Source organism: Lolium rigidum, chromosome 1 (assembly GCF_022539505.1).
Source record: "Lolium rigidum isolate FL_2022 chromosome 1, APGP_CSIRO_Lrig_0.1, whole genome shotgun sequence".
Lineage (NCBI taxonomy): Eukaryota > Viridiplantae > Streptophyta > Magnoliopsida > Poales > Poaceae > Lolium > Lolium rigidum.
Window position 1 is genome coordinate 346,841,564 of NC_061508.1, and position 27,425 is coordinate 346,868,988.

Genomic DNA, 27,425 nt, shown 5'->3' on the forward strand with positions numbered 1-27,425 from the left:
CAAATAAGTATTGTAGCTTCCAACTTTTATCATTGAACATTAAAAGTAAAACGAAGAACAAGTGTTCATATGAAAAAGCGGAGCATGTCTCTCTCCCACACAAGGATTGCTAGGATCCGAATTTATTCAAACATAAACAAAACGAAAATAAACACACAGACGCTCCAAGTAAAGCACATAAGATGTGACCGAATAAAAATATAGCTTCAGGGGAGGAAACTTGATAAGTTGATGAAGAAGGGGATGCCTTGGGCATCCCCAAGCTTAGACGCTTGAGTCTTCTTGAAATATGCAGGGATGAACCACGGGGGCATCCCCAAGCTTATACTTTTCACTCTTCTCGATCATATATCATCCTCCTCTCTTGACCCTTGAAAACTTCCTTCACACCAAACTTCTCATAAACTTCATTAGAGGGGTTAGTACTCAAAAAAAAACTTGAATCCACCTTGGTCCTGCAGTGACACATTGCAAGAACTCAATAAAACATTAGCTACAGCTCTCCACGTGTAGAAAGCCTTGCTTAAAGTCCACAAGAGACAATGCAAAAAACAGAGACAGAATCTGCCAAAACAGAACAACCAGTAAAGACGAATTTTAAATAAATACTTCCGTTGCTCAAATCAGAAAACTCAAAACTAATGAAAGTTGCGTACATATCTGGGGAACACGCACGTAAATTGGCATATTTTTCTGAGTTACCTACAGAGAAAACAGCCCAGATTCGTGACAGATAGAAATCTGTTTCTGCGCAGAAATCCAAATCTAGTATCAACCTTCGATTAGAGGCTTCACTTGGAACAACAATACACAAAACTAAGATAAGGAGAGGTTGCTACAGTAGTAAACAACTTCCAAGACACAAATATAAAACAAAGTACTGTAGCAAAATAACACATGGGTTATCTCCCAAGAAGTTCTTTCTTTATAGCCATTAAGATGGGCTCAATGAGTTTTAAATGATGCACTCGCAAGAAATAGTATTTGAAGCAAAAGAGAGCATCAAGAGGCAAATCCAAAACACATTTAAGCCTAACATGCTTCCTATGCATAGGAATCCTGTAAATAAACAAGTTCATGAAAAGCAAAGTAACAAGCATAAGAAGATAGAACAAGTGTAATTTCAACAATTTCAGCACATAGAGAGGTGTATTAGTACCATAAAAATTTCTACTACCATATTTTCCTCTCTCATAATAATTTTCAGTAGCTTCATGAACAAACTCAATAATATAACTATCACATGCAGCATACTTTTCATGATCCACAAACATATAATTTTTATCAATCTCAAGAATAGTGGAATTAAAATTTTCAAACTTACTTTTATTAATAATATAACAAGGTAGTTGATCAATCTCAATAGATATGGGACTCATAGAATAAGTCAAGAACTCTCCAATCCCATTTTCATTAGTAGTACAATTAATATTATCAAGTAACATAGGACCATCATCTAGAGCTTTATCATAGACATTTGCCAAACAAAATTCTTTAGTACCATGCATTTCGACATCAGGCACAAACAAAGCATTATCATAAGATTTATCAAAGTAGCATGGATTATCATAGATAATAGTAGCATAATCATTCTCACAAGTATTACTCATAGGTACTATTTCAAGAGAATCCACAGGAACATAACATTCAACCTCTTTCGGTAAGCATGGAGGACAATCAAATAGTGTAAGAGATAAAGAGTTACTCTCATTAGAAGGTTGGCATGGGTAGCTAATCCATTCTTCCTCCTTTTGTTCATCACTCCCTTCTTCTTTTTCATCCAATGAGCTTTCAGGTTCATCAATTTCCTCCTCTTTTTCATCCAATGAGCTTTCAGGTTCATCAGTTTCTTCTTCCACCGGTTCCTGCAAATTGTGAGTGCATTCTTGTGCATTAATGTGTCTCTCTTTATAATCAAGGATATAAGGATTCCTACTGTAGAATTCTATACAAGAATTAAGGATAGTAGAGACATAATCTTTAAGGTCCTTACAAATAGCACAAGTTTCATAATTCTCAACCATGAAGGATTCTATCTCGGAGGCTCCCATAAATAAGACAAATTGTTCTACCTCTTCGAACCCGTAATGAATATAGCAATTCCGATTATAGTTCTTAATTAAAAATTCCTCACTAAAGCCACATTGAAATTTAAGATGTTTAGTATCCTGTTGAGAGCAACAGTTTATATCATGGCGTCCAAGCAATATTCTAGCCATTGTATTCAATTTTTCTATCATAGCACTCATTATTTTACCAGTTCTTGATTCTCTATAATTATTATAACATTCTATAAGCTCCAAGTAGGTTGTTGGTTCTCCCATAACAGCAGTTTATAATTTTTAGATTTTTCAAATTTTTATGGATTTTTGGGTATATGAGAAAAATAAAACAAGACAAAAATAAACTAAGCAAAAGTAAACTACGAAAAATAATACTAGACAGAAATAAACTAAGCACAAATAAACTAGGAAAAAGTAAACTAAGCAAAACAAAACAAAATAAAACAGAGAGAGAGGTAGAGTGTACTCCCCAGGTGAACTTATGAGTAGAGCTATGCCTCCCCGGCAACGGCGCCAGAAAACAGTCTTGATGACCCACAAGTATAGGGGATCGCGGCAGTCTTCGAGGGAAGTAAAACCCAAATTTATTGATTCGACACAAGGGGAGGTAAAGAATACTTATAAGCCTTAACAACTGAGTTGTCAATTCAGCTGCACCTGGAAAAGCACTAGCAACGGGGGTGATGTGAAAGTAGCGATGATATGAGAGCAATAGTAACGGATAACACGGCGAGCAGTAATAGTAATATGAGAGCAATGGCACCGGAAAATAGTTGATACTACTTCCAATGACATGTAGAACGAGTATATGATGATGAAAGATGGACCGGGGTTCCCAGCTATCTACACTAGTGGTAACTCTCCAATAACAAGTGTTGGGTGAACAAATTACAGTCGGGCAATTGATAGGATTGAAATAGCATTAAGACAGAATATCAAGATCATTAATCATGTAGGCATGTTTTCCAATTATAGTCGTACGTGCTCGCAATGAGAAACTTGCACAACATCTTTTGTCCTACCAGCCGGTGGCAGCCGGGCCTCTAGGGAATCTACTGGAAATTAAGGTACTCCTTTTAATAGAGCACCGGAGCAAAGCATTAACACTCCGTGAAAACATGTGATCCTCACATCACCGCCATCCCCTCCGGTTGTCCCGATTTCTGTCACTTCGGGGCCTTTGGTTCCGGACAGTGACATGTGCATACAACTTGTAGATACAATCTAAGCAATAAGTATAGAGCTTAAATCTAAGATCATGCCACTCGGGCCCTAGTGACAAGCATTAAACACAACAAGATTGCAGCAACAATAACTTCATAAACTTTGTAGATAGACAATCATAACGTAACAATCCATCGGATCCCGACAAACACAACACCGATTACATCGGATGAATCTCAATCATGTAAGGCAGCTCATGAGATCATTGTATTGAAGTACATGGGGGAGAGAATACCAACTAGCTACAGCTAGAACCCGTAGTCCATGGGGGAACTACTCACGGAGCATGATGGAGGCGATGGCGTTGATGGAGATGGCTTCCGGGGACACTTCCCCGTCCCGGCAGGGTGCCAGAACACAGACTTCTGTCCCCCGAATTGGAGTTTTGCGATGGCGGCGGCGCCCCTGGAGTCATTCTAGAGTTTCGTCAAGTGGTACTGCGTTTTTAGGTCGAAAGGGCTTAAATAGGTGAAGAGGCGGAGTCGGAGGGGCGACAGGGTGGCCCCACACCAGGCCGGCGCGGGCCCAGGCCAGGCCGCGCCGCCTTATGGTGTGGTGGCCCTCTGGCCCCTCTCCGACTCTTCTTCGGTGTTCTGGAGCCTTCCGGGAAAATAGGAGGTTTGGCGTTGATTTCGTCCAATTCCGAGAATATTGCCCGAACGAGCCTTTCTTCGGAACCAAAAACGAGCGAGAAAACGAGAACTGGCACTCGTGGCATCTTGTTCTATGCAACGTTATCCTACGGACACGTCAGTTGGGAACCCCAAGAGGAAGGTGTGATGCGCAAACATGTAAGTTTTCCGTCGAAAGAAACCAAGGCTTATCGAACCGAGGAGCCAAGAAGCACGTTGAAGGTTGATAGCGGAGGAGTGTAGTGCGGCGCAACACCGGGATTCGGCGCCAACGTGGAACTCGCACAACACAATCACGAGAACTTTGCCCCAACGTAACGGCGAGGTTGTCAATCTCACCGGCTTGCTGTAAACAAAGGATTAGATGTATAGTGTGGATGATGATGGTTGTTTGCAAAGAACGATAGAAGAACATATTGCGATGAGATTGTATTTCGGATGTAAAAGAATAGGACCGGGGTCCACAGTTCACTAGTGGTGTCTCTTCCATAAGATAAATAGCATGTTGGGTGAACAAATTACGGTTGGGCAATTGACAAATAAAGAAGGCATGACCATGCACATACATGATATCACGATGAGTACTAGTGAGATTTAATCGGGCATTACGACAAAGTACATAGACCGCTATCCAAGCATGCATCTATGCCTAAAAAGTCCACCTTCGAGTTATCATCCGAACCCCTTCCAGTATTAAGTTGCAAACAACGGACAATTGCATTAAGTATGGTGCGTAATGTAATCAACAACAAATATCCTTAGACAAAGCATCGATGTTTTATCCCTAGTAGCAACAACACATCCACAACCTTAGAACTTTCCGTCACCTGTCCCGCATTTAATGGAGGCATGAACCCACTATCGAGCATAAATACTCCCTCTTGGAGTCACAGAGTATCAACTTGGCCGGAGCCTCTACTAACAACGGAGAGCATGCAAGAACATAAACAACATATAGATGATAGATTGATAATCAACTTGACATAGTATTCAATATTCATCGGATCCCAACAAACACAACATGATAGGATTACAAATAGATGATCTTGATCATGATAGGCAGCTCACAAGATCTAACAATGATAGCACAATGAGGAGAAGACAACCATCTAGCTACTGCTATGGACCCATAGTCCAGGGGTGGACTACTCACACATCGATCCGGAGGCGATCATGGCGATGAAGAGACCTCCGGGAGATGATTCCCCTCTCCGAGCAGGTGCCGGAGGCGATCTCCCGAATCCCCCGAGATGGGATTGGCGGCGGCGGCGTCTCCGGAAGGTTTTCCGTATCGTGACTCTCGGATGCGGGGGTTTCGCGACGGATGGCTATATGTAGGCGGAAGGGCAGGTCGAGAGGCGCCACGGGGCCCCACACGCTAGGGCCGCGCGGGCCCCTGCGGCCGCACCGCCCTAGTTGTGGCGGCGCCTCGTGGCCCCACTTCGTGACTCTCTTCGGTCTTCCGGAAGCTTCGTGGCAAAATAGGACCCCGGGCGTTGATTTCGTCCAATTCCGAGAATATTTCCTTACTAGGATTTCGAAACCAAAAACAGCAGAAAACAAGAATCGGCTCTTCGGCATCTCGTCAATAGGTTAGTGCCAGAAAATGCGTAATAATGACATATAATGTGTATAAAACATGTGAGTATCATCATAAAAGTAGCATGGAACATAAGAAATTATAGATACGTTTGGGACGTATCAATGGCCAACCCATAAAAGGAATGCTTGGGGAACGGTTATTACTGCCATGCTTTGGAGCATTTGGTTATCAAGAAATAAAAAGGTGTTTGATGCTGTCGGCTCCTCCTTTTTTTTTGCATGACTATAAGACTATGAGTTGCCTTAGCTCACTGGCAAGTTTTTCTATAAAATGGTATGAGGTAGGGGTCAACCCCCTTCCGATGTTGGTTCAAAAAAAAGACAGTCTTTGAGTATCACATATGTTTTTCTGTGGCTGGCACTCTTTTATTTTCCAAGGCTGGCCATGAGCAAGCCATCCGTGTTGAATGGGTAATTAATACATGTGTCATTGTCACATGCAAGCTCATTGGTGATCTATAATGAACTGAAAAGTGTCTAACATGTCACAAAATCAGTTTACGTGTGAATATTGGGAACCTATAAAGTCTACATCCAAAGCCCTCTAAAGCACTAATGAAGTAAGGTCATAACCATCTGTCCCAACTCCCAAGGAGGAAAGAAAGTGTTGATCAAGGCCATTTTCCATGCTATCCACACAAATGTTATGGGGTCTTCAACCTACATGTGGATCTCTATGATGATAAAAACTAAGATGATAAGATTTTGTTGGTCGGGTGCTAGTTAGGGTAAGCGACACACATTGAAAAAGGGGCAACATGCTTCATTCGAAATATCACAAGAACATTGGCTTGAGAGATTTTTGCAACTCTTTAAAGAGCTCTTACAGGCTAACATAATGCTTAGTGTTTAATTGAAGTCCGAACAACCATTATGCACAAGTTCTCCATGCCAATTAACTACCTTAATTGTGAAAGTGTGTGTAGGCCCCAAGTATGTTTTTGGTAATATTAATGAAAATTCCTATGCACTAACGATTCAGAGTTGTATATGAAGGGATGTTCCATAGATAATGCATGATGAACATTGGATGGGTTTGAGGACGAATGCTATCAAGATAACGATATGCATTGAGATTTAGTAATGGATGGAAATTTCAATGTACAAACGGTTTCATCAAGTTATATAGGAGAGATGGTTCGTAGCTCATGAATTAGGTACATCGGACCGATTCCGGATGAACGCCATCAAAATCTTTATTGCATCAAGATTATTCAGTTGAAGTTATGATTATATTATGATCTAAAGGAAGCAAAGAAAAATCAACTTGGAATCGTAGATGGGTTCATTGGAGGAACTCAAAGGTGGTCATGATTGGGTTCACTAGTTGAGCCATCCTTGATCATGTATTGAAGCAAGTAACTTCAAGTAAATAATTCCTTATGCTTTTTAGAGATCAAGGGTAGATCATAAATTATAAAAAGATTTATCAAGATGAAATCCCAGAATTGAATTCTAGAAGATTGAGACACAAGTGCAAATTATATAATGTGGTAGGATCAAGTGACCTTATGGTATGGTAAAAAAAAAATGAACTGTGCTTGTGAAGTAACCCTTGAACTATGTGTCCGGTGTTTATATGTGGTTTTGATTCCTCTTATGAGCTTGAATCAAGAAGTTAGCCCATGAGAAGATGGCATATAGTGGAGATGGTCACTAAGGCTAAGAAAAGCATGTTCAAGATAACCATCCCAAGTGATTTTATGCTTAAAGCTTGACATCCCTTTGGTGATAGTGGTGCGAGTATGCTACACTAGCAAAAAAAAAGTACAACATAAACCAGAAAATTGTTGCACTAATAGATCACTATGTTACCACTAGAAGCATAATCCTGCAGCGGAAGTAAAATTGGTGTAGTGCGTCAGTGCAGTATATTCACACTACACCACAACACGCTAGGCGGGTCACTACCTTGGCTCTGGCCCATGGACCATCATCTCGAAGACCAACATCGACTCATCTTGGATGGTGAAGCCGAAGGACGTCAAGCGCAGGGTTGGCATGGATCAAGGGTGGGCTGAATTTTTCATTGCTCACGACATCAAGATCGACTATTTCATGACCTCCAAGGTCCTCAAGGGCCATGTGTACAAGGTCAACGTCTTTTTCTACAACATGGCTGATTTGGTCAAAAAAATGCCCACGGCATGATCTAACGCTTTGCCATTATCTGGATGTTGTTTGATCTATATTGTGTCACCTACCTATCGAACATATGTCGATGTTGTCTATTTGTATTCGTGAAGTATGCCTCGTTTGAACTAAGTAATTTTGGCTATGTTATTATATGAACTAAGTTGAGTTCGGTCTCCCGTTTATGTTGTTGTTTTAGTATGTAATTTCGGCTATGTTGTTGGCATATTTGAGAATGCATGGAGTGCGGCAAAATGTAGCCCAAGCTACATGTATTACTTTTTTAAAATGATAAAAACGTCATTTCAAAGTTTTAAAATATTTTAGTAAGAAAAAAAAGCTAAATGTAGAAAATGATCTATTATATCAACATGCAAAATCTTAATTCAAGAAACCTTATATTCTAGGCTGTGTATAAATGACAGGAGTGAGGTTTGAAGTAGTGAATAGTGCAACTTTTCAAGCCTCCAAAAACCTTCAGGTTTTGTCAATTTGGCGCACCTCTTTATTTCCGTTGAACTGACTGCAAATTGTAACAGCCACCGTTCTTGATTTACATAAGGTGGGAGTTCATGAGTTAAATACTCAGGTACTCTGGTCCTGTTAGCATAAGGTTAACATCTTGTTAGACGAGAGAGTGAAAAATCCACTCGAGTTGTGAATTGCAGTGCTAGTGTTTTCCTTTTTTGGATATCATTGCAGTGCTAATTGTTCAGTCGGGCATTTTAATTGCGTGTAGATGCAGAAAACTGCAGACTTTCGGTGCTCCAGTTTCAGTGGTGGATACAAAAATCCATATAGCAGTCATATAATAACTAATTGCATATCACTATTGAAATCGCTGGATACAAACAATCCAGATGTGACCAGTCTTTTACGGCCAAAATGACCCCCCGTAATTAGATTACAAATCTTTGATACAGAGTAAGATGAACCAGCATAATTATCTTCCTCCAGGAGAGCACGTCTTCAGAAACAAAGCAGGAGAGAGCACATGTTCAAGAAACGAAGGCACTGGCAGTACTCTCCAACACACGACCAAAGCACCGAGGTTAATTCTTCAACAATAGCAGCACTGCGGTAGCAGTCAGATAGAAAAAAATGTGCTAACTGAATGCCGTAATACACATAGCTATCCGGGTAAGCTTGATAAAACATGTTCATACAAAAAGCAGATGCGACCTGGTGAAATTTTGTTACGAGCAAATTGCACTGAACAGCAGAGATCAAACAAACAGGGCCATGGAAGAGATACTCCATCGTTAACAGCAATGAAGTTCTAACATCATAGAACGATACTCCATCGTTAACAAAACATTCAACACATCATAATAAGTATAAGAGCTACTGCGACCATCCAAAACGACATGTTCTACTGGTAGTGCCAGTAAGAGCTAAGAACAAAAGGAATGCTCTGAATCCAAGGGCAAAGCATACCAGGAGTGTTGAACATTCAGACATGCCCTGTGGAGGAGAACGGAGGCTCCTCGTCTTCTCCTTGCCTCCAGTGGGGCGGAATTGGAACGATGCTCTCTTGGAGGCGGTGCTGAGTAAGCAACATACAATATTGCCTCTTTCCGAGGTTGACCATTCCTAAGAACTCGCCACCAATGTCATAGCGAAACACAAGTTTATTGTTAAACTTGATCAGCAGCTCGCGCTCGTTGAGCACCACCATATCACTGAACCATCGCACCGTTGAATCGAGTGTTGCTTTCCTTTTCCTTTTGGAAGAAGCTAAATAAATTTGCCGTGATACCTCCACCGTTGACGGGTCGATCCGGTACTTGAAATCCCAGATCTTAGCCTCGTAATCCTGCATCACCCAGACATCTATCTCGCGGTAACCGGGAGCCGGGGTTCCCCAGAAAGCGAGCGCCCCCTTCATGTCGAACAACTTCCTATTAGAGCACAGCTGGGTGGGACCACGCATCCGCCGGAACGACTCGGCCTCCGTGTCGAACACAATAATGTCATCTCCGACGTCCCCCAAAATGGGACAGCCACCATAAGGAAACCAGTGCAGGCTGCCGCGGTGGTGGACCGGTGGTGGAGACGAAGGTAAAGGGCATATCTCCATGAGTAGCTTATGTTCCATGGAAGGCGACGGGACTCCTATCATTGTGACTGCGACGTGCCTCGGCTCCTCGGATCCCACCGTGAGGGCGTGTAAGCTGGATTTAGACAAGTCACCTGACTTCCATACCCAGAGCACCCTGTATTCTCCGGTCGGACGGTGCCGGTAGAACCCGATTATGTTGTTGAAGAAGCCTTGCCGAACCTGAAGCTGGGGCAGGAACGCATGTTCGCGGGTGACCGGGTTGCAGATGTAGTATCGGGTTAAGTGGCGGATGACGAGCAAGCCGTCGCAGCTGGCGCGGAGGTCACTCTTGGAGCGGTGTTCGAAGCCCGGGACGAAAGGCCAGAGCTTTTGATTGGAGCCGGTGTCGCGGATGACGACCAGACTGGCCGGCCGCCCGTTCCCGTTGATGATCGGGAGCGATGGCTGGCGGCGGCGGTGCTCGAGCATGAATTCGGGCGTGGAGGTGATGCTGCGCCACGCCGCGCTGACGGCTCGGCAGCGGCCCACGTCCCTGGACGGCAACTGGATGAGTATCTTGTCGATGATCTCCTCCGGCAGGTGCTCAAACAGGTTCGTGCCTCTCCTGTCCGGCATGGTGATCCTCCGTCGAGTCATGTCAACTGAAAAGAAGCGCCAAGCTTTAGTGCACAAGCGGAAAATCCACCACCAGGGCAAATTGCTTCAGTGACCGGCGCGGCAGGCAGGAGAAATACACGAGGAAGGCGAGACGGGTGTATTTACCCTCGGAGACGGACAGCGGCACCGAGTAGGAGCGTCCAGCAACGACGTGCTCCCCTGCTTGGGGGCGGAGACCTTGAACTGGAATTCTGGAAACCCACGGTGGTGAGCGTCTGAGCTCGCTCGATCTGGAGCCCAGGAGGCTGGACGCGACGAGAAGCGGCCGCGCGCAACTCGATTTGGGGGCAAGAACTCGAGGAGGAGCGGAGGCTAGCTCGATCCCCTCCGGAGTGAGGAAGAATTACTCCTGTACTGTACTCCAGACTCCAATCGGGTGGGGAATTGGGAGGAATTTTGCGGAGTATTAGGTCTTGCGGTGCGCTCCAGACTCCGATCGGATGGGGAATTTTTCAGTTGCACTTGCAGCCGACTAGGCGAGCAGAGATTGACTCGGACGCTCCAAAAGTTTCTTTTTTCTCCCGAACTCTATCTCTTTATTTTAAAAAATAAATTAAAAATCATGTTCAGAAGTTTCTAAAGCTTGTAAATATGATTTTTCAAATGTTTTAAAATAAAGGGTTCTCGGGAGCCAAAAATTCTGGATCAGTCTCTTCTTAGTTTTTTTATCCTTACAACATTTTAGAAAAAGTTCACTGATATATTTATATAGTAGTAATTCTTTGAACCAGCTAGCGAAGACTATAAGCACTTAAACGAGTTGAAGACACATTACCGTTCTCCCCCTTCCTCATTGAAGCCGGACAAAGTTTATCATAATAAAGCTTGTTGTAGAAAACATATGAAATCATTAATTAAGTTGGGTGAGTATTTTATTTCTTTGAATTCGTCTACCATTCCCTAAAAACATATAATTTAGTCAAATTTGCAGCTACTAGAGCTATCTCTACTGTTAAATATTTTAAAGTTAGTTTTGGCTTTTAATCACCTCAACTTGAAACACCCCTTCATACAAGAGATCTTATCGTGCCTCGTCCTCCGTTTTTGATCTAGGCCTAAAATTCTACCTCGTTCACTAGCTGTCTTCTTCAGAAGTAGTCGCACATCGACCATGCAGCCTTGTTACGTGGTCCTATCCCAACATGTCCACGACTATTTCTCCATGCAGCTCTCGGCTATCCCTGACACTATTTGCTTCGTTAGAAAATCAAACACTCTTAAGCTTGGCAATTTTATAAAGTAAATATGGGTATCTCTAACATAATACTACATATATTAAATGAAAAAGTATTTCATAATGTATTTATTAAACCTTCGTTTGAAAATAAGTGATTCCGAAAATAAGTGACTTATTTCCTAACGGAAGGAGTAATATTGTTTTGATATTGTAGATACCGATTTGCATCTATAAACTTAGTAAAAAAATAAGAGAGCTAGATATTCTTATACTTTTTTTGTTGATGCAGACGTAAAACAAAACAGGGCTGCCGGCCTATATAGCAAGTCCTGGATCAGCCTCTGGGCCGGGTATCTAGAACTATTTCAACTGTCTAGGTCTTTAGGCTTGTGGCCGACTTACGGGACAGGCGCAGGCCCAGCCCAGCCCAGCCCAGCCCAACAATAAATCTCAATCCCCTTCCCATAGAACCCTAGTCAGCTTCCCCACGAACCCCGCACGGCTGCTCCTGCTGCTCCTCCTCCGTCGCCGTCGCAGTTCGCCTCCGCCTCCGACCAGCCGCCGGCCGCGCCCCCAGCTCGTCTCCTCCGATGGCGGTACGTTCCCTCTCCCCTCGCCACCTTCCCGTAGCAGACCTCTTCATCCAGCAAGTTACCAGTTAGGCGAGAACCCTAAGCTCGTGCGGCTGTGGCGCGGCGACGAGGGACCTAGCCGTCTGTGCGGCGGAGACCTACGGCAGGCTGTAGGGGTGCGGGAGGGGTTGGGCGCGAGGCCGCTAGGGCGCCGTTTCGTACGAGCCGCTGGGTGAAAGCGCAGGGGGGGGGGGGGGATCGAACTCGAACTGAAGTTCTCTCCGGATGTCTGAGTTAATGGCACTTTCGACTTGTTATTCTTTCGGTCAGGTTAGTGTTCCCATGTGTCGCTGCGGTTGGAAATCTGAGCTATCCGAGACTCTGAGCATCCTGTCATGGAGATCGTGCATTACCATCAAAGTTTTGCCGGTTTGGTCAGGGTATTCTTTTTTTCAAATATCGCCGGGTCTTTAACTAGATATATAGTTGGTGATTTTGGACTTGGGAACAAGTGACATTGTTCACAACTGAAATTGTTACCAAAGTTTTGTATCCTTTCTTCTGCAATGCTACTTATCGGTCACCAGTTGCAAAATTCTGCATCTGCTACTGCAAACTACTGATATTAGGTTTGGGCAGTGCTATCCTTGTGAATCAAAAATTGTAAAATGCTGTTTTAAAAATATTTTCCTGCTACAGACCATAATTTGAAGTTTATGATACTACACACCTGAATTAAGGATCTACTGTGAGTACTATCGTGTTAGTGATACAAGCTTACTATTGGCTCAGTTCTACTTGTGGACTGTAGGCAGTTGATTCAGAACTGTTTCACATGAGTAAATATGAATTGAGATTTATTTTTTCGGGTGCTTGCTAGGTTCCTATATTTAAATGAGCCTGCATCGTTGATTTATTTTGTATGAATCTTCCTGTACCTACTATTACTTGCTTCCTTGATTTGCGTTGTGTTGATTTAATGCAGCGCCTGGAAAACATCTGTATAGGGAATTATTTTTGGTTAGGGTTTTTTAAGTTGTAGGATTTACGTGTCATGTACTTCAAATTAAGGTTGTAGTATCTGTGCTTAGCTTCAAAATTACCCCAATTGTATCAAACATCTTTTCGCATACATTCGTAAAAAAATTATATGTTACATACTGTACTACTTATTCCTTTGATAATATGTGTTAATTGCTCATGTTTCTTTACTCGCTGCAGACTGTGCCTGTTAACCCTAAGCCATTCTTAAATAACTTAACTGGCAAGCCTGTCATCGTCAAGCTGAAGTGGGGGATGGAGTACAAAGGTACCTTTATGGGATTTCGTCGCTTGTTAGTTACATTCATCATCTGATTGTCCTTTTCAGATTTGTCATTCTTGTTCAAGACCTCAGTTGTACTAATGCATGAATTCTTTTCTTTTCTACCTCAGGATATCTTGTTTCGGTGGACTCGTACATGAATCTGCAGGTAAAGTTCACTCTGTTTGTGCTTAGCCATTTTACATGATGGAGGACACTCATGCTGTTTGATCATTTTATCATACTAGTTTGTTACTTACACTTCTGACTTATTGCAGCTTGCTAATACTGAGGAATACATCGACGGGCAGTTCTCTGGAAATTTGGGTGAGATACTGATAAGGTAATCCATTCATCGATCATTGACCACAGCTAGAATGTATCATTAGTCCATCTCTATATATTTGCTGAAATTTTAACATTAAAACTCGCATCCTTGCACTTCCTGAAGCCTGTATCGAATCATTGACCACAGCAAGAATGTATCATTAGTCCATATCTATATATTTGTTGAAATTAGACATTAAAACTTGCATCCTTGCACTTTCTGAAGCATGTATTGAATATCTGATGAAAGATTTAATATTGTGAACCGCAACTGGTAGCACTCTCATAACCCTACAAGTCAACAAACTATAGTATATGTGGAAGTATGTTATGGCTGTTAATTAGCTTTTTACTCTTAATATTGCATATGCACAAGTGAATGACCCGGTTACATCAATGTTCTGATTTGCTGCTTAATCTGCAGATGCAACAATGTTATGTACCTCCGAGGTGTTCCAGAGGACACAGAGATCGAAGATGCAGAGTGAAGGAGTACATGGACTGTTACTAGGTCGATGCTTGTTGTGTGATGCTGAAAAACACTACTGTAGTTTGTCTCCATATGCGCAAGTGACTGTATTAGCAAGCATTGCGCTCATGTTAACTCAAATTCTGTATCCTGAATGAATGGATGATTGACTGGCATGTCTTAAAAACGGCGATTGGTTATTGCAGGTAGGTTCTGCTGCAACCATTTGGTGTTTGATATGTGACTGTCCAGCGACTCAACATAGGTTCATGAGCTGATGTTTCTGCTCCAGTTAGATCTTTCTTTTCGCTAATAGATGTCATTATCCTGTAACATCGTTTAGCCCTGTATCAATTTTTTACCAGTTGCCAAAAGTACTTTGATCTTTTAGTCATCTAAACGTTTTAACCTTAAACTTTAGCACTAGTTGATTGATTTACAACTTGGATTCTAAAATTTGTCCACATTCACATTGTACCTGAGCCTGACGCTTAACTTGTTTGATAGTGCTAATCGTCTAGTTGCCCCTAAGATACTGCGCTTTATATTTCAGGTTATGACTTGGCGCCTATATTTTGTCTTCCGTTAAGCTCAGGTTGGGCGTTCTGGTTACCCAAATTTCTGTAGACCAATGTGCCAAGAAAGAAGACAATCATGGTTTTTTTGATGCAAACTTATCCTGATGAGGAAAAATATTGCCATAGCACATCTAGTGTGATTTGGCTCTTACAAGGGGATTTAAGTACAGAGTTCTTTCACACTGGCAAATGACAAAAAAGCAAGAACACAATGTATATTCTAAAAAAATGTAATCATATTGTTAAAATGGCTGTGAATCTGTACTGATATTTTGGGGCATGATCATAAACTGTGGAAGATAATAGCGTTCCAAAAAGATGCATCTCAACTCTATATATTCCGTAGAATTCCTTAGAGCTGTGCTTGCGGACCCTTTTGTTAGTCGATCTTGATTTATTTTTCTGGGGAATAGCATGCATAGCACTACGGAAGTGGCCCCCTCCTCCATAGCCTTATGGAATATGGATTACTTGCCAACCTTCCTGTTTATGGTATCAAGAGTCAAGACCCTAAGACTCTTAGATCTTCACCACCCTCATCAGCAGAACCAACGGGGACCAGCTGTACTGTAGGCCTTTGTGGCGTCGTGAAAGATATCCTCAAGCGGTTAACATCGATGTTCTTGACTTGTTATTTAGGGAAAAATAATAAAATGGAAACTGATACTCTATCCATTCCATGAAACATATTTTTAGATTCGTCTAAATTTAAATCTAGTCACTATAACACAAGTTTCATGGGAGGGAGGAAGTACATGAGGATTGGTGTAGTCTGGCGTCCCACTTCTCTTCGCCTCCTTCACCACTTTGTCCTGATTTGCTTCTCCTCGATCAACTCCATCTTGTTGCTTGCTCGTGGGCCACACCATCACTTCTTCAAACCTTCTCTAAGCCAGTTTTATCTCTCCATGTGTTCTTGCTTTTACATTTGGTCGAGGGATTCCTCCAACGCTATAAAGTGAACTGTTTAAATGGGGGTATTTTCTCGGGAGAGATGTTTTGGCACATGGGAGCATATGTTCCCTTTATTTTAAAAATGTGTCTTAGACATATTTTAAAATGTTAAAAATTTTGAAACAAAAATTTTGCACATACATCTTTACACGTGCTACACGCTCACAAAGTTATTTCATGAAAAGTCAGCTTGTCATGTGGCGTGTGTAAAAAAGACGAAATGTGGTGCTAAGTAAGACTTTTCACAAGATTTTTTTTCTCTTTTTTACATAGACCATAAAAATCATCGGTTTTTCGTGAAATTTGACGAACGCATATATATTGTGAAGATGTACATGTAGAATTTTTTGTCAAAAAAATTCAACACTTCAAAATGTGCTTTTTTGGTAGATCGAGCATATTCACCCGGGAGCCGATTTGAGTTTCCGGTACTTTCTCTCAATTTCGAACACTTAGGGGTAGGAAAATGAATATATTGGACATTGAAATAAATAAGTCTCGGATCTTTATATTTCAAAAGGTTATGGTAGATCCTTTTCTTCAGATCCTGCTGAAGCATTCTTCCGCTCCCGCTCCGTTTCACGATTTTCATTCCAGCATATGAGAAGAGACAAACAGAGTCCGCCGGTCACCGTGGAGAAGAACACAATCATGGACGCATCAATGCTCTTGGAAGGGAAAGTGGAGACAATCAGCGCCATGGACATCGCCATGATCGAAGTAAGCGCCAGCATCGTCTGCGCCTAGATTAGAAGAAGAAAAAGATCACACGATCTGGATCAGTCCCCAACAAGCTAATACTAACATTTTCGTGAAATATTTCACGTACGTACCACACAGCTTTGTTCATCGAAGCTGTCGCAGTGCTTGGCAGACAGGAGGAGTATAACCGCCCAGTAGGAGAACATGATGGCCACGACAAGCGAGTCTAGCCAATCGTCGGCCCAATAGTTGATGGCCGCTACCACGGAACTCATGAACATAAAACCAGCAACGATAACATACTGCACAATAACGTAGAGTATTTTATGCCTGTGTTACAAATTTACATTATATGCATGCAAGCAATCGAAGATTATTGATTCATTGTGTACGCACGTACCCGATTATTTCTGTTCGATTCCTCCTCGTGGAGGTCTGCTATGGGCCATGGCACGAGGTGCAGCTCCGCCGTGTCCGGCGCCGCCGCCTTTGAAGCAGATCTGCTCGACCTCGAATGGTGGACGTGTATGGGAGGCGCGAATGATCCCGCCGGCGACTGGCAGCGGCACACCCGCGCGCAATGGCCGACCATGGTCGATCGAGATCGGTTGATCACTGTCAAGATACATGTATATACGTATAGCTTAGGCTTGTTCAGATACGATATAGCTTAGGCTAGTTCAGATATGGTTGTTAGCAACCGCATATCAATCTGTAACATCTAGTACTTATCTGTATATCTGTATCTTCTTGTACACGGCAAGCCACGGCTGCCTCCTATATAATGAGAACATCGGTGCACGTATTCTGCACCGCAGCCTAAACCAATCTCATCTAAACTTTCACATGGTATCAGAGCTCCATTGACCTATGTCTCTCGTTCCTCACGCCAGCTCTTCTTCCTCCTCTCTGCTACCCCCCATGCCGGTCACCTCGTCCGTAACCGTGCGCCTCGGCCACGGCAACTTCATGCTCTGGAGGGCTCAGATGTTTACCCATCTCCGGAGCCACTCGCTGCTTGGGCACATCGACGGGACGCTGACCGTCCCCGCCGAGACCATCGTCACCACCACCGGCGAGGGGGCGGAGCGCCAGACGGTGGAGACCGTCAATCCCGACTATGCCACCTGGTACGTCAGGGATCAAACCGTGCTTGGCTGCATCCTTGCCACGGTGACTGAAGATATCCTGGCGCACATCATGTCAGCGCCCACCTCGCGCCAAGCCTGGACCATCCTGGAGCGGATGTTCGCTTCAAGGACGCGCGCGCGTGCGATTCAGACGCGCGCCCAGCTCGCCGTCGCCAAGAAGAAGGGGACCCCTGCTGCGGACTACTTCCGCCACATGAAGACGCTGGCCGACTCCCTTGCAGCAATCGGCCAGCCGCTGCGCGAAGACGAGATCATCGCGTACATCCTGGCAGGACTCGGCCCCGACTACGACTCGCTCGTCACCACCCTCTCCGTCAAGGCTGAAGATCTCACGCTGGATGAGGTATATGCTCACCTTCTTGCTTATGAGCACAGGCATGATCTCCATGACTCCGACTACAGCCTTGGTGGTGGCGCGTCCGCCAACTTCTCACGCCGTGGTGGTGGCCACGGCAATGGTGGCGGTGGCAACCCTTCTGGTGGGCAAGGCGGCGGCAACTCTGGCGGCCGCAACAATGGTGGAGGATACCGTGGCCGCGGTGGTGGCCGCGGCAATGGTGGTGGCCGTGGCCAGGAGCACGGCCGCGGCAATGGAGGCGGCAACAACTCCAACGGCAACAATGACCAGCGCCCAGTGTGCCAAATCTGTGGCAAAGCAGGGCACGTCGCTCTTCGCTGCCGCCGCCGCTTCGACCACGCCTTCACCGGAGAGGAGCACTCCGCCAACGCTGCATCAACCTCCTACAACGTCGACACCAACTGGTACCTCGACACGGGAGCTACGGATCACATGACTAGTGATCTTGATCGTCTCCACATCAGGGAGCGCTACAACGGCCATGAGCAAGTCCATGTCGGCAACGGCGCAGGTTTGCAAATTTCCCATATTGGTCATAGTACTATTAATGCAGATGCCAACCCTCTTCAATTACGCAATGTTCTTCATGTTCCACAAATCTCCAAACATCTCCTTTCCGCCCATCAGCTTACTAAAGATAATGATGTTTTCCTTGAGATTCACCCGTATCATTTTCTTGTCAAGGATCAGGCGTCGAGGGCAAGGCTCCTGCAAGGGAAGTGTGAGGCCGGTCTTTATCCCATCAAGTCTTCGGAAATAAGCGTCGCAAAGTGTGCCATGCTCTCAGCTCGTGCAAGCAAAGAGCAATGGCATCGACGCCTAGGTCATCCATCGTCTCAAGTAGTTAATTCGATTTTGAGTTTAAACAAACTTCCCGTTTGTAATAATTCCCAGCATGCAAATGTTTGCAATGCGTGTCAACAAGCAAAGAGCCATCAGCTCCCATTTCCTTTATCGACACATGTTTCCACGTCTCCTCTTGAACTCATTTATACCGATGTTTGGGGTCCTGCCATTGTTTCGTTGGTGGTTTCAAATATTACGTGAGTTTTGTCGATGATTTTAGCAAGTTCACTTGGGTGTATCTTCTCCATGCCAAATCGGATGTTGAATCCACGTTTTATAAATTCCAAAAACATGTTGAGCTTCTTCTTGACAAGAAAATTAAATGCGTTCAATCCGATTGGGGTGGAGAATATCGACGTCTTCACAAATATTTTGAAAATACGGGCATTGCTCACCGTGTTTCTTGTCCTCATACTCACCAACAAAATGGCTCCATTGAGCGAAAACATCGACACATAGTCGAAACCGGACTTTCTCTTCTTGCACAATCATGTATGCCTGTCACGTTCGGGATGAAGCCTTTCTTACCTCTACCTATCTCATTAATCGGCTTCCAACTCGTGTCATTGATAATGCTACACCTCTCGAACGTTTACTTGGTGACAAGGCAAAACCCAACTATCATATGCTTAAAGCTTTTGGTTGTGCGTGTTTTCCTAATCTCCGGCCATATAATGCTAAGAAGCTCTCTTTTCGCTCAAAAGAATGTGTCTTTATTGGTTATAGTGGAAACCATAAGGGGTACAAGTGCCTCGACACCTCGACTGGCCGTGTGTACATTTCTCGGGACGTGGTATTTGATGAAACATCTTTTCCGTTCTCTCGAAAATATGAATCCTCCCTTGACCCACCCGACTACACACAGCTCCTTGACTCTCGTTTTGGCACCTCTGCTAATAGTACTAATGACCCAAAGGGTCCTTTGCAAACTCGTACTGTGTTTTTGCCTGCAGGAACACTGACGCCACATGCTGATCGCCATGCTAGCAATGACGATCGTTCGAGCAGCCATGCAGATGGCCCTGCAGGCTCGTCTACGCCTTGCTCCTCTGGATCCAGCCCAGAACCGGCCACGCCAAGCGCGCATGGTGCCTCTGGAGACTCCTCGCACCAGCAGCCGAGTGCTGTCTCGCCCGCGTTGGACTCCTCCGCTTCATCGTCTGCAGCATCCTCTGCTGCCTCGACACCGTCTCCAGCTCCGGCTCCGGAACGGCCGCATCACATGGTCACTCGCCTCCGTGATCACACCTGGAAGGCGCTGGAACGCACGGACGGGACCGTTACTTACACGGCCGTACGTGCGGATGATGCTGATACTGAACCTGCTTCTGCCGTGGTTGCCTTGCGCCATCCACAATGGAAGGCGGCTATGGATGCTGAGTTTGCTGCACTACAAAAGAACCATACTTGGCGTCTTGTTCCTCCTCGACGCGGCCTTAATGTCATTGACAGCCGCTGGGTCTTCAAGGTGAAGCGGCGTCCTGACGGCACGGTGGACCGTTACAAAGCGCGTCTCGTCGCGAAAGGGTTCAAACAGCGGCACGGCATTGACTATGATGATACGTATAGTCCCGTCGTCAAGCCTACAACTATACGAGTCATTCTCTCTCTCGCTGTGATGCAAGGATGGCACATACGGCAGCTCGACGTCGACAATGCTTTTCTTCACGGCTTCCTGGAGGAGGACGTGTACATGCTGCAACCACCAGGGTATGTTGATTCTCATTACCCACATCACATCTGCAAGCTGGAGAAGTCCCTTTACGGGCTTAAGCAGGCACCAAGAGCATGGTTTGCCCGATTGAGTAGTAAGCTCCAAGCACTTGGCTTCATTGCTTCCAAAGCTGATGTCTCGCTTTTTGTTTACAAGAACCATTCAGTCACCATCTATATGCTTGTGTACGTGGATGACATAATTGTTGTCAGCTCCAGCTCAAGCGCTGCGGATCAACTGTTGAAGCAACTCCGGTTTGATTTCCCCGTAAAGGATCTTGGTCAGCTCGGCTATTTCTTAGGGATTGAAGTCAAACACATGAAGGATGGACTCCTCCTCTATCAACAGAAGTATGTGACTGATTTGTTAAGGAGGACCAATATGCACAACGCTAAGCCTGTTTGTACGCCTATGGCCACAACTGAAAAATTGTCACGGTATGATGGTGAGCCACTTTCAGCTGCGGATATCACAAAGTATCGTAGTGTTGTAGGAGCACTACAATATCTCACTCTTACCCGGCCAGATATTGCATTTAGTGTCAACAAGGTATGTCAGTTCCTTCAGGCGCCTACAGATGTGCATTGGACAGCAGTAAAGCGAATTTTGCGCTACTTGAGGCACACTTCTGCTCTTGGTCTGTTCATTCAGCGATCCTCTTCCCTTCTTCTCGGTGGCTTTGCTGATGCCGACTGGGCTGGCTGCCCGGATGATCGGCGCTCAACTGGTGGGCATGTTGTCTTCCTTGGTGGTAATCTCGTTGCTTGGAGTTCTCGGAAGCAGCCCACGGTGTCACGCTCTAGTACAGAAGCGGAGTACAAATCAGTTGCCAATGCCACTGCAGAAATTATGTGGATCCAAGGGCTGCTACACGAATTGGGTGTTTTTCTCAGCAGGGCTCCGACTTTATGGTGCGACAACCTGGGTGCTACGTATCTTTCAGTTAACCCAGTGTTTCATGCTCGTACAAAACACATCGAGGTCGATTATCACTTTGTTCGTGAGCGTGTCGCACAGAAGGCCCTTCACATCCGGTTCATTTCTACACATGATCAGCTTGCCGATGTTCTCACTAAACCCCTCTCAACTCAAGTGTTCGTCAGGTTTCGGCACAATCTCAACATGGCACTGCCATGTCCAGATTGAGGGGGGCTGTCAAGATACATGTATATACGTATAGCTTAGGCTTGTTCAGATACGATATAGCTTAGGCTAGTTCAGATATGGTTGTTAGCAACCGCATATCAATCTGTAACATCTAGTACTTATCTGTATATCTGTATCTTCTTGTACACGGCAAGCCACGGCTGCCTCCTATATAATGAGAACATCGGTGCACGTATTCTGCACCGCAGCCTAAACCAATCTCATCTAAACTTTCACAATCACCACAGGCCGCGGCGCAGCTACAAGGAAGCAAGGAAACCCTAGCAGGCTATGGAGCACGGGATGACTTTGTTACTGTAAAGTGGGATTGGGATTGGCCAGGCGCGCCGGCTTACAAGCCTAGGTTGTTATTATCACCAGGTGAGGGAAAATTTGCTTATTTCGGTCACGGACAAAACCGGTGGAAATTTGCGAAAAAAATCGAAAATCGGTGAAGCCTTGAACAATGGTGGTTTTTTTTTTTTACCATAATAGCATATTTATGCGGACCACGTTTGGCGTGTCTAGACTGCGCGTCGTTTTTTTAGGGGGCAAACAAAACCACAACACAGGGTTTTGAAGCATTTGACATATCAATCACAATGAAAATCATACAAAATATGTTTTAGTGTCATACAATACAACAATAATCTGAATTACAACAAATGTTTAGCCACACACAATACAACAATAATTCAACAAATAACAAATGGTTTGAAATACAAATAAATCCTAGTTGTCGTGCCTCTGCCAATGGTGTTGAATGAGATCAAGCTGAAGCTGTTCTGCTGACCCAGAATTCTCAATCTCCTGGTATGTTTCAAGAAATGCCGCAATAGTATCCGGGTTTCTTGCTGGTTTGACCCGGGTGCCAATATTATCAAAGAAAAATGATAAGTCTCTCATCCTCGATGATCATATTGTGTAGAATCACACAAGTGATCATGATTTCTTTGAGGGTTTGCATATCCCAAAACCTGGCTGGACCTTGGACTACTGCAAATCTAGCTTGCTAAACACCAAAAACCCTCTTAATGCCTTTTCGGGCCACCTCTTGCTTTTGCAAACTCAGCTTCAGCTCTTCCCATTGGAACCTTGATGCCCTTCACGAGTGTAACCCAATCCGAGTATATACCATCGACAAGGTAGTACCCCATTGTGTAGTCCCTCCCGTCGATGGTGTAGTCGCAATACGGAGCATCACCTTTAGCTAGCCGGGCAAGAAGGTGGGATCTATGCAACACATTGATAATACCGAGAGAACCCGGCAAACCCAAAAAAAACTGTGCCAAATTCAAAGATCCTAGGATGCAACTGCCTCAAGCACGATCGTCGGTTCTTTGCTCTTGCCACGGTATAAGCCTTGCCAAATTTTTGGATAATTTTTTCATATCCAATGCATGCAACCAATGCTACCTAGAATACCTGGGCAACCTCGGCGTTCGTTCTCCACCATTAATATAATGGTATCTTCTTCGTTGGGAGCTCGAAGATATGTCGGCCCAAACAAACGGATCATAACGTTGCAAAACTGACGAACGGGTTCCATGGTTGTATCTTAACCTATGCGAAGATACTCATCGGCATAGTCCGCCGGAATACCGTAGGCAAAGATGTGCATGAGCATATTGTGCCCAAGAGCGTGGTTGCGGGGGATGCACAGCCGCCCCATGGACGACCCCTTCCGCTTCTTTGGCCTCACGTCCAAGGTCTCCTTCGCTGCAAGGATTACGATCGTTTGCTCGATGTCATCGTTGAAAAAATCCTCCAAATTGGAGTCATCGGAGGAGGAAGAATCATCCATCAAGAAGAGCACGCACGGGTCCATCTACAAAGAAGCAACATCGAACGGGTTACGGGTCGGTGACAGAGGCAAATCCGCGACTATTGACCAAATTGGTAAGGTGGCGAGGGTGCCATACCTTGGCAGCGGCGAGGCGCCCGCGGCTGATTCTGATGAATGCGGTGAGGATGCGGGCCACAGCTAGGGGCGGAACGAACGCGGCGGCGCGGTGCGACTATTTCTGCCGGACAAATTTGAAGGGGAGGCCCCGCGGCGTCCGGGATCTGCGGCGGCGGTTGTTGGGGCGGAAGGAAATGTGGAGGAGCTGAAAGTTTCTTCGCGCCAACGCGGGGGAGGAGGTGGGGTTCATGCTCGCGCTACCTCGCGAAACTGGGTATTGGGGTTTCGATGGCGTGGAACTGGATGTCGCGGAAAAAAAATCGTATGGATCCGTTGCGGTGCCTCTAAATCCGCAAAACAGTGGTTACTATGCGGATAGGGGTTCCATATGATGCTGTGTCTGGCTCTGGTCGCCAATGAACGCGTAATGCGTCATGCAATAAGCATGAGCACATTGTGAATTCCAAGCCCACCGAGCGCCTTCGGCTTGCACACCTGATCCCAGGCTACCTTGCAGTGCCCACCCTTGGTGTCTTCAGTTCCGTGGCAGAAGAAACATCGGCAGATTTTGTTGATCATCCTAATTACCCACGGCGGTCGGCGGCAGTGCTCTGAACGCTAGGGTCGGTGCTTGACTGTATATCAGTATATGTTATGACGTTTACATGGGTGTTGTCTTTCTTTAAGCATCTACATTCGTGTTCTTGCATTGGAGCTCTGAAAGTCGCCCAATCTTTGTTTCGATTGGTTTGCCGCGAGGGGCCGAGATGGTCTTGAATGGTTTTGAGAATCGAGTTGTAAAGTGAACCATATTAAATTTCAAAGTTGGAAATAAAAGGACATTAATTTCCCTAAATTTCTACACCCACGAAACCCACAGGGCACATTTGAAACATAGCAATTTCACTTTAATTTTGCCTGAACATCGTAGGAAACAATTCAACCTCTAAGAAAACTTTCGAGTTCCAAAGGAGTGCATACTAAGATCAAAAATTTATCGAGCCTTTCCTATCGTGACCTACAAATGCGCCAACACGCACGCCATCCCGAGCGCCATGCCGACGCCGGACCACCACCCCATCACCGCCCGCACCACGTAGCCCTGCGACGGCGCCGGCGCGGCCGCGGGGATCTCCTCCATGGGCTCCACCTCCACGGGCATCGTCACCGGCGGGCACGGGAGCGGGGCCGGCACCGGCGCGGGGCTCGGCGCGACGGACATGGAGCTCATCCTCTTCGGTGGCGGTGGCGGGGTGCGCGGCTTGGTGATGACCCCGGGCGGCACGACGAAGTTGCTGATCTGGAGCACGGAGATGTTGTACGGCCTGGAGGTGATGGCCTTCTTGAACGTGGCGCTCACGAGCGCTCCCGGGGCCGCCGAGGAGAACACCGCGCCGCCGTTGGGCGCGGGGGTGATGGTGAGGAACCCGGCCTTGTCGCCGGCGGTGGGGCCGAAGGTCTGGTACAGCGTGGTGGCGACGACGGGGCGCGCGCCGGCGCCGCGGGGCAGGGCGGCCAGCTTGGCGGCGTCGTAGTAGTCGAGGACGACGTGGACGGAGAGCAGCTCGAGGAGCGCGGCGCGCGGGAGCCTGGCGCTGCGGCGGAGGAGCCAGTCGACGTCGGAGTTGGCGGGCGCGAGGACGGTGACGGAGTTGCGGCGGTTGATCTCGCGCGCTACGCGGGTCTTGCCGAGGAGGTAGTTGAAGAGCCTGAACTCCGGGTACCGGTCCAGGATCTCCGTGATGTTGAAGCCGCCCGGGGCAGCGTCGGCGGGGCCGGCGTCCGCGGCGTTGGCGCTGCCGGTGGCCGGGAAGAGGAGGAAGAGGAGCACGACCAGGGAGAGCTTGGGAGGCGCCATGGTGTGTATGTGCACGGACGTAGATCGATGTCGATCGATGTCTAGCTCGATCGGTCTCTGTGTGTTCCCGGCGAGTGTCAGTGTATATATAGGGAGGGAGGAGGGAGGAGGAGGCCGTGGCGGGAGGAGAGTGATAAGTGGATCGTCGGAGAAGAAGAGGGGTTAGCAGTTGGCGGGAGGCGAGTGACTAGTCTTCACTCTGACCACTTCTCGTGGCTCGAGCATGCAGGTTGCAGATGGCCTTGAATCTAGGGTGGGATCAGCCGTCTGATGCTCATCCGATGGTCAGTAATGATCGCATCAGATTGGCTTCAGAGAGCACCATCAGTTTCCAAATGAGGCCAGACTTAGAATTAGTCTTGGGCCATATTATTCTTCAAAAACCACCAAATCACTACTCCAGAGAAAATGTTGTTGGGCCTAACAGTTTTGCCGTGGAAACCTTTTACATGTTTCTGGACTGGGCCAAGCCCAGCAGAATTTGCAAGCCCAAGTCAAGATGTTAGACATTGCTGCCATGAAACTCTTTTTTTTCCGAATCAGGAGCTTTATTAATTAACTAGCGGTGTTACATTAGCAAGAATGCTAGTGAGGAAGACAGAAGTATAGTTAACCCACACACAACTTATCCTATCCGAGCAAGCTCATCTATGAGCAGGCTGCCTCATTCATAGCCATGTTTACATAAATAAGCTCAAACCTAGTGAAAAAATTGCTAAGCTCCCTAATTTCCTAACAAATACTAGTAATAATAGATCTACTAGTATCATATTGATTAAAGAGATTAACCACCTCTTGAGCGTTCATCTCGACGACCAACTTATGTAGTCCCATGTCGATAGCCAAGCGAACCCCCTCCCAGACAACTTATGCTTCGAGAGCTGTAGCGTTCCATGTGTGATCATGCCATAGACCTTGAGGTTTTAGTAGCACACCTTCGTGGTTCCACACCACAATGCTAGGGACACCATTATTCCCAGTCTTGTTGTACCCTGCATCGGTGTTGACCTTTACATACCTGGATCAGGAGGTTTCCAGCGCGCCGAAACATTCCACAATGCTAGGGATGCCATTAATCTCAGTCTTGTTGTACCCCTGCATCGGTGTTGACTTTTACAACACCTGAAATTTTTTGGAGCTTTCTAGGGCACCGAAACTTTGCAATGTTTTGGCCTCTTGTCTTTCCCCGCTTGACGTAAATCAATAGTGATCTCACTGGCCCATCGTAAGATTGGGTGGCTGTTCTACCTCCTTCTCCATGCCATATGACATCACATTCGGTTCAAAATTACCCAGGATCCACATTAAATTATGTAAGTGTGGTCCTTCGAAACCTGGGTCCCATTGATTAAATCTGTTCCACGTGACCTCGGGTGTAGCTGTGGAATTTTAACACCCAAGACACCCAACTGCACTCAAATAATGTATGGAATGTGGTCTCCTCATCCAAACCACATGTGTTGCACTTGCATGCCACTGTTGGGTGAACCTTAGAATTTTGTGACCGGCGCGTTGACACAATCTTGTGACCATCCATTTAAATCCGGATGCAAGTAAAAAAAACAAGAAAATAAAAAATAGAAGTTGCCAGGGTCCACCATAAAATTGCCCTGGCAACTCGAATTCCACGCAAGGCTAGCATAGTTTTCGTTTTATTTTGTCAAAAATCTTGAAACCAGACGTTGGCAATTCAGCTTGTTTCCATCATCGCCCACCGTTTTCATCCTGTACGTAGAAGTATTATGTGCTAACATGTCATATAGTATATCGACAAAACGTAACAATCAAGTCAACGGCATGCAAGCATGGGCCTGAATATTCACACATGCATATGCATTGCTGCATGCAATAATCATGCACGCAAAGACCACTATTTGGGAGAAACTAATCATACACACAACACATACGCATGCTATATTCCAAAGTGCACCTGCTGCCATTGCATACACATACAAAATAACTTGTCGAAGCCAGGCCGACATGGATGCATACGT

General features: G+C 45.5%; 3 protein-coding genes across 3 annotated transcripts; 1 reads left to right on the plus strand and 2 right to left on the minus strand.

The window, feature by feature from the left end:
* Window positions 1-8,486: 8,486 nt before the first annotated feature.
* Window positions 8,487-10,331, minus strand: LOC124684532 (F-box protein At5g49610-like). The gene is made up of 2 exons (XM_047218823.1): window positions 9,092-10,331; window positions 8,487-8,679 (listed from the first exon to the last, which is right to left on the minus strand). The coding sequence occupies exon 1, from the start codon at window positions 10,329-10,331 to the stop codon at window positions 9,108-9,110; it is 1,224 nt and encodes a 407-aa protein (XP_047074779.1). The 3' UTR covers window positions 8,487-8,679; window positions 9,092-9,107.
* Window positions 10,332-12,517: 2,186 nt separating this feature from the next.
* Window positions 12,518-14,421, plus strand: LOC124664500 (probable small nuclear ribonucleoprotein F). The gene is made up of 5 exons (XM_047202011.1): window positions 12,518-12,562; window positions 13,344-13,431; window positions 13,557-13,594; window positions 13,704-13,768; window positions 14,177-14,421. Exons 1-5 carry the CDS (start codon window positions 12,518-12,520, stop codon window positions 14,238-14,240), a joined length of 300 nt encoding a protein of 99 aa, XP_047057967.1. The 3' UTR covers window positions 14,241-14,421.
* A 10,170-nt stretch (window positions 14,422-24,591) lies between these two features.
* On the minus strand, window positions 24,592-25,431 carry LOC124664511 (fasciclin-like arabinogalactan protein 14). Its single transcript, XM_047202018.1, has one exon. It carries the CDS (start codon window positions 25,429-25,431, stop codon window positions 24,592-24,594), a length of 840 nt encoding a protein of 279 aa, XP_047057974.1.
* Between the last annotated feature and the right edge of the window lie 1,994 nt (window positions 25,432-27,425).

Bases quoted from the DNA above. Each gene is read 5' to 3' on its own strand.
- LOC124684532 (XM_047218823.1), bottom strand. From the start codon at position 10,331: ATGCCGGACAGGAGAGGCACGAACCTGTTTGAGCACCTGCCGGAGGAG.
- LOC124664500 (XM_047202011.1), top strand. From the start codon at position 12,518: ATGGAGATCGTGCATTACCATCAAAGTTTTGCCGGTTTGGTCAGG. The intron at 12,563-13,343 runs GTATTCTTTTTT...TACTCGCTGCAG, and splicing joins GTTTTGCCGGTTTGGTCAGG to ACTGTGCCTGTTAACCCTAA. The intron at 13,432-13,556 runs GTACCTTTATGG...TTTCTACCTCAG, and splicing joins GTGGGGGATGGAGTACAAAG to GATATCTTGTTTCGGTGGAC.
- LOC124664511 (XM_047202018.1), bottom strand. From the start codon at position 25,431: ATGGCGCCTCCCAAGCTCTCCCTGGTCGTGCTCCTCTTCCTCCTCTTC.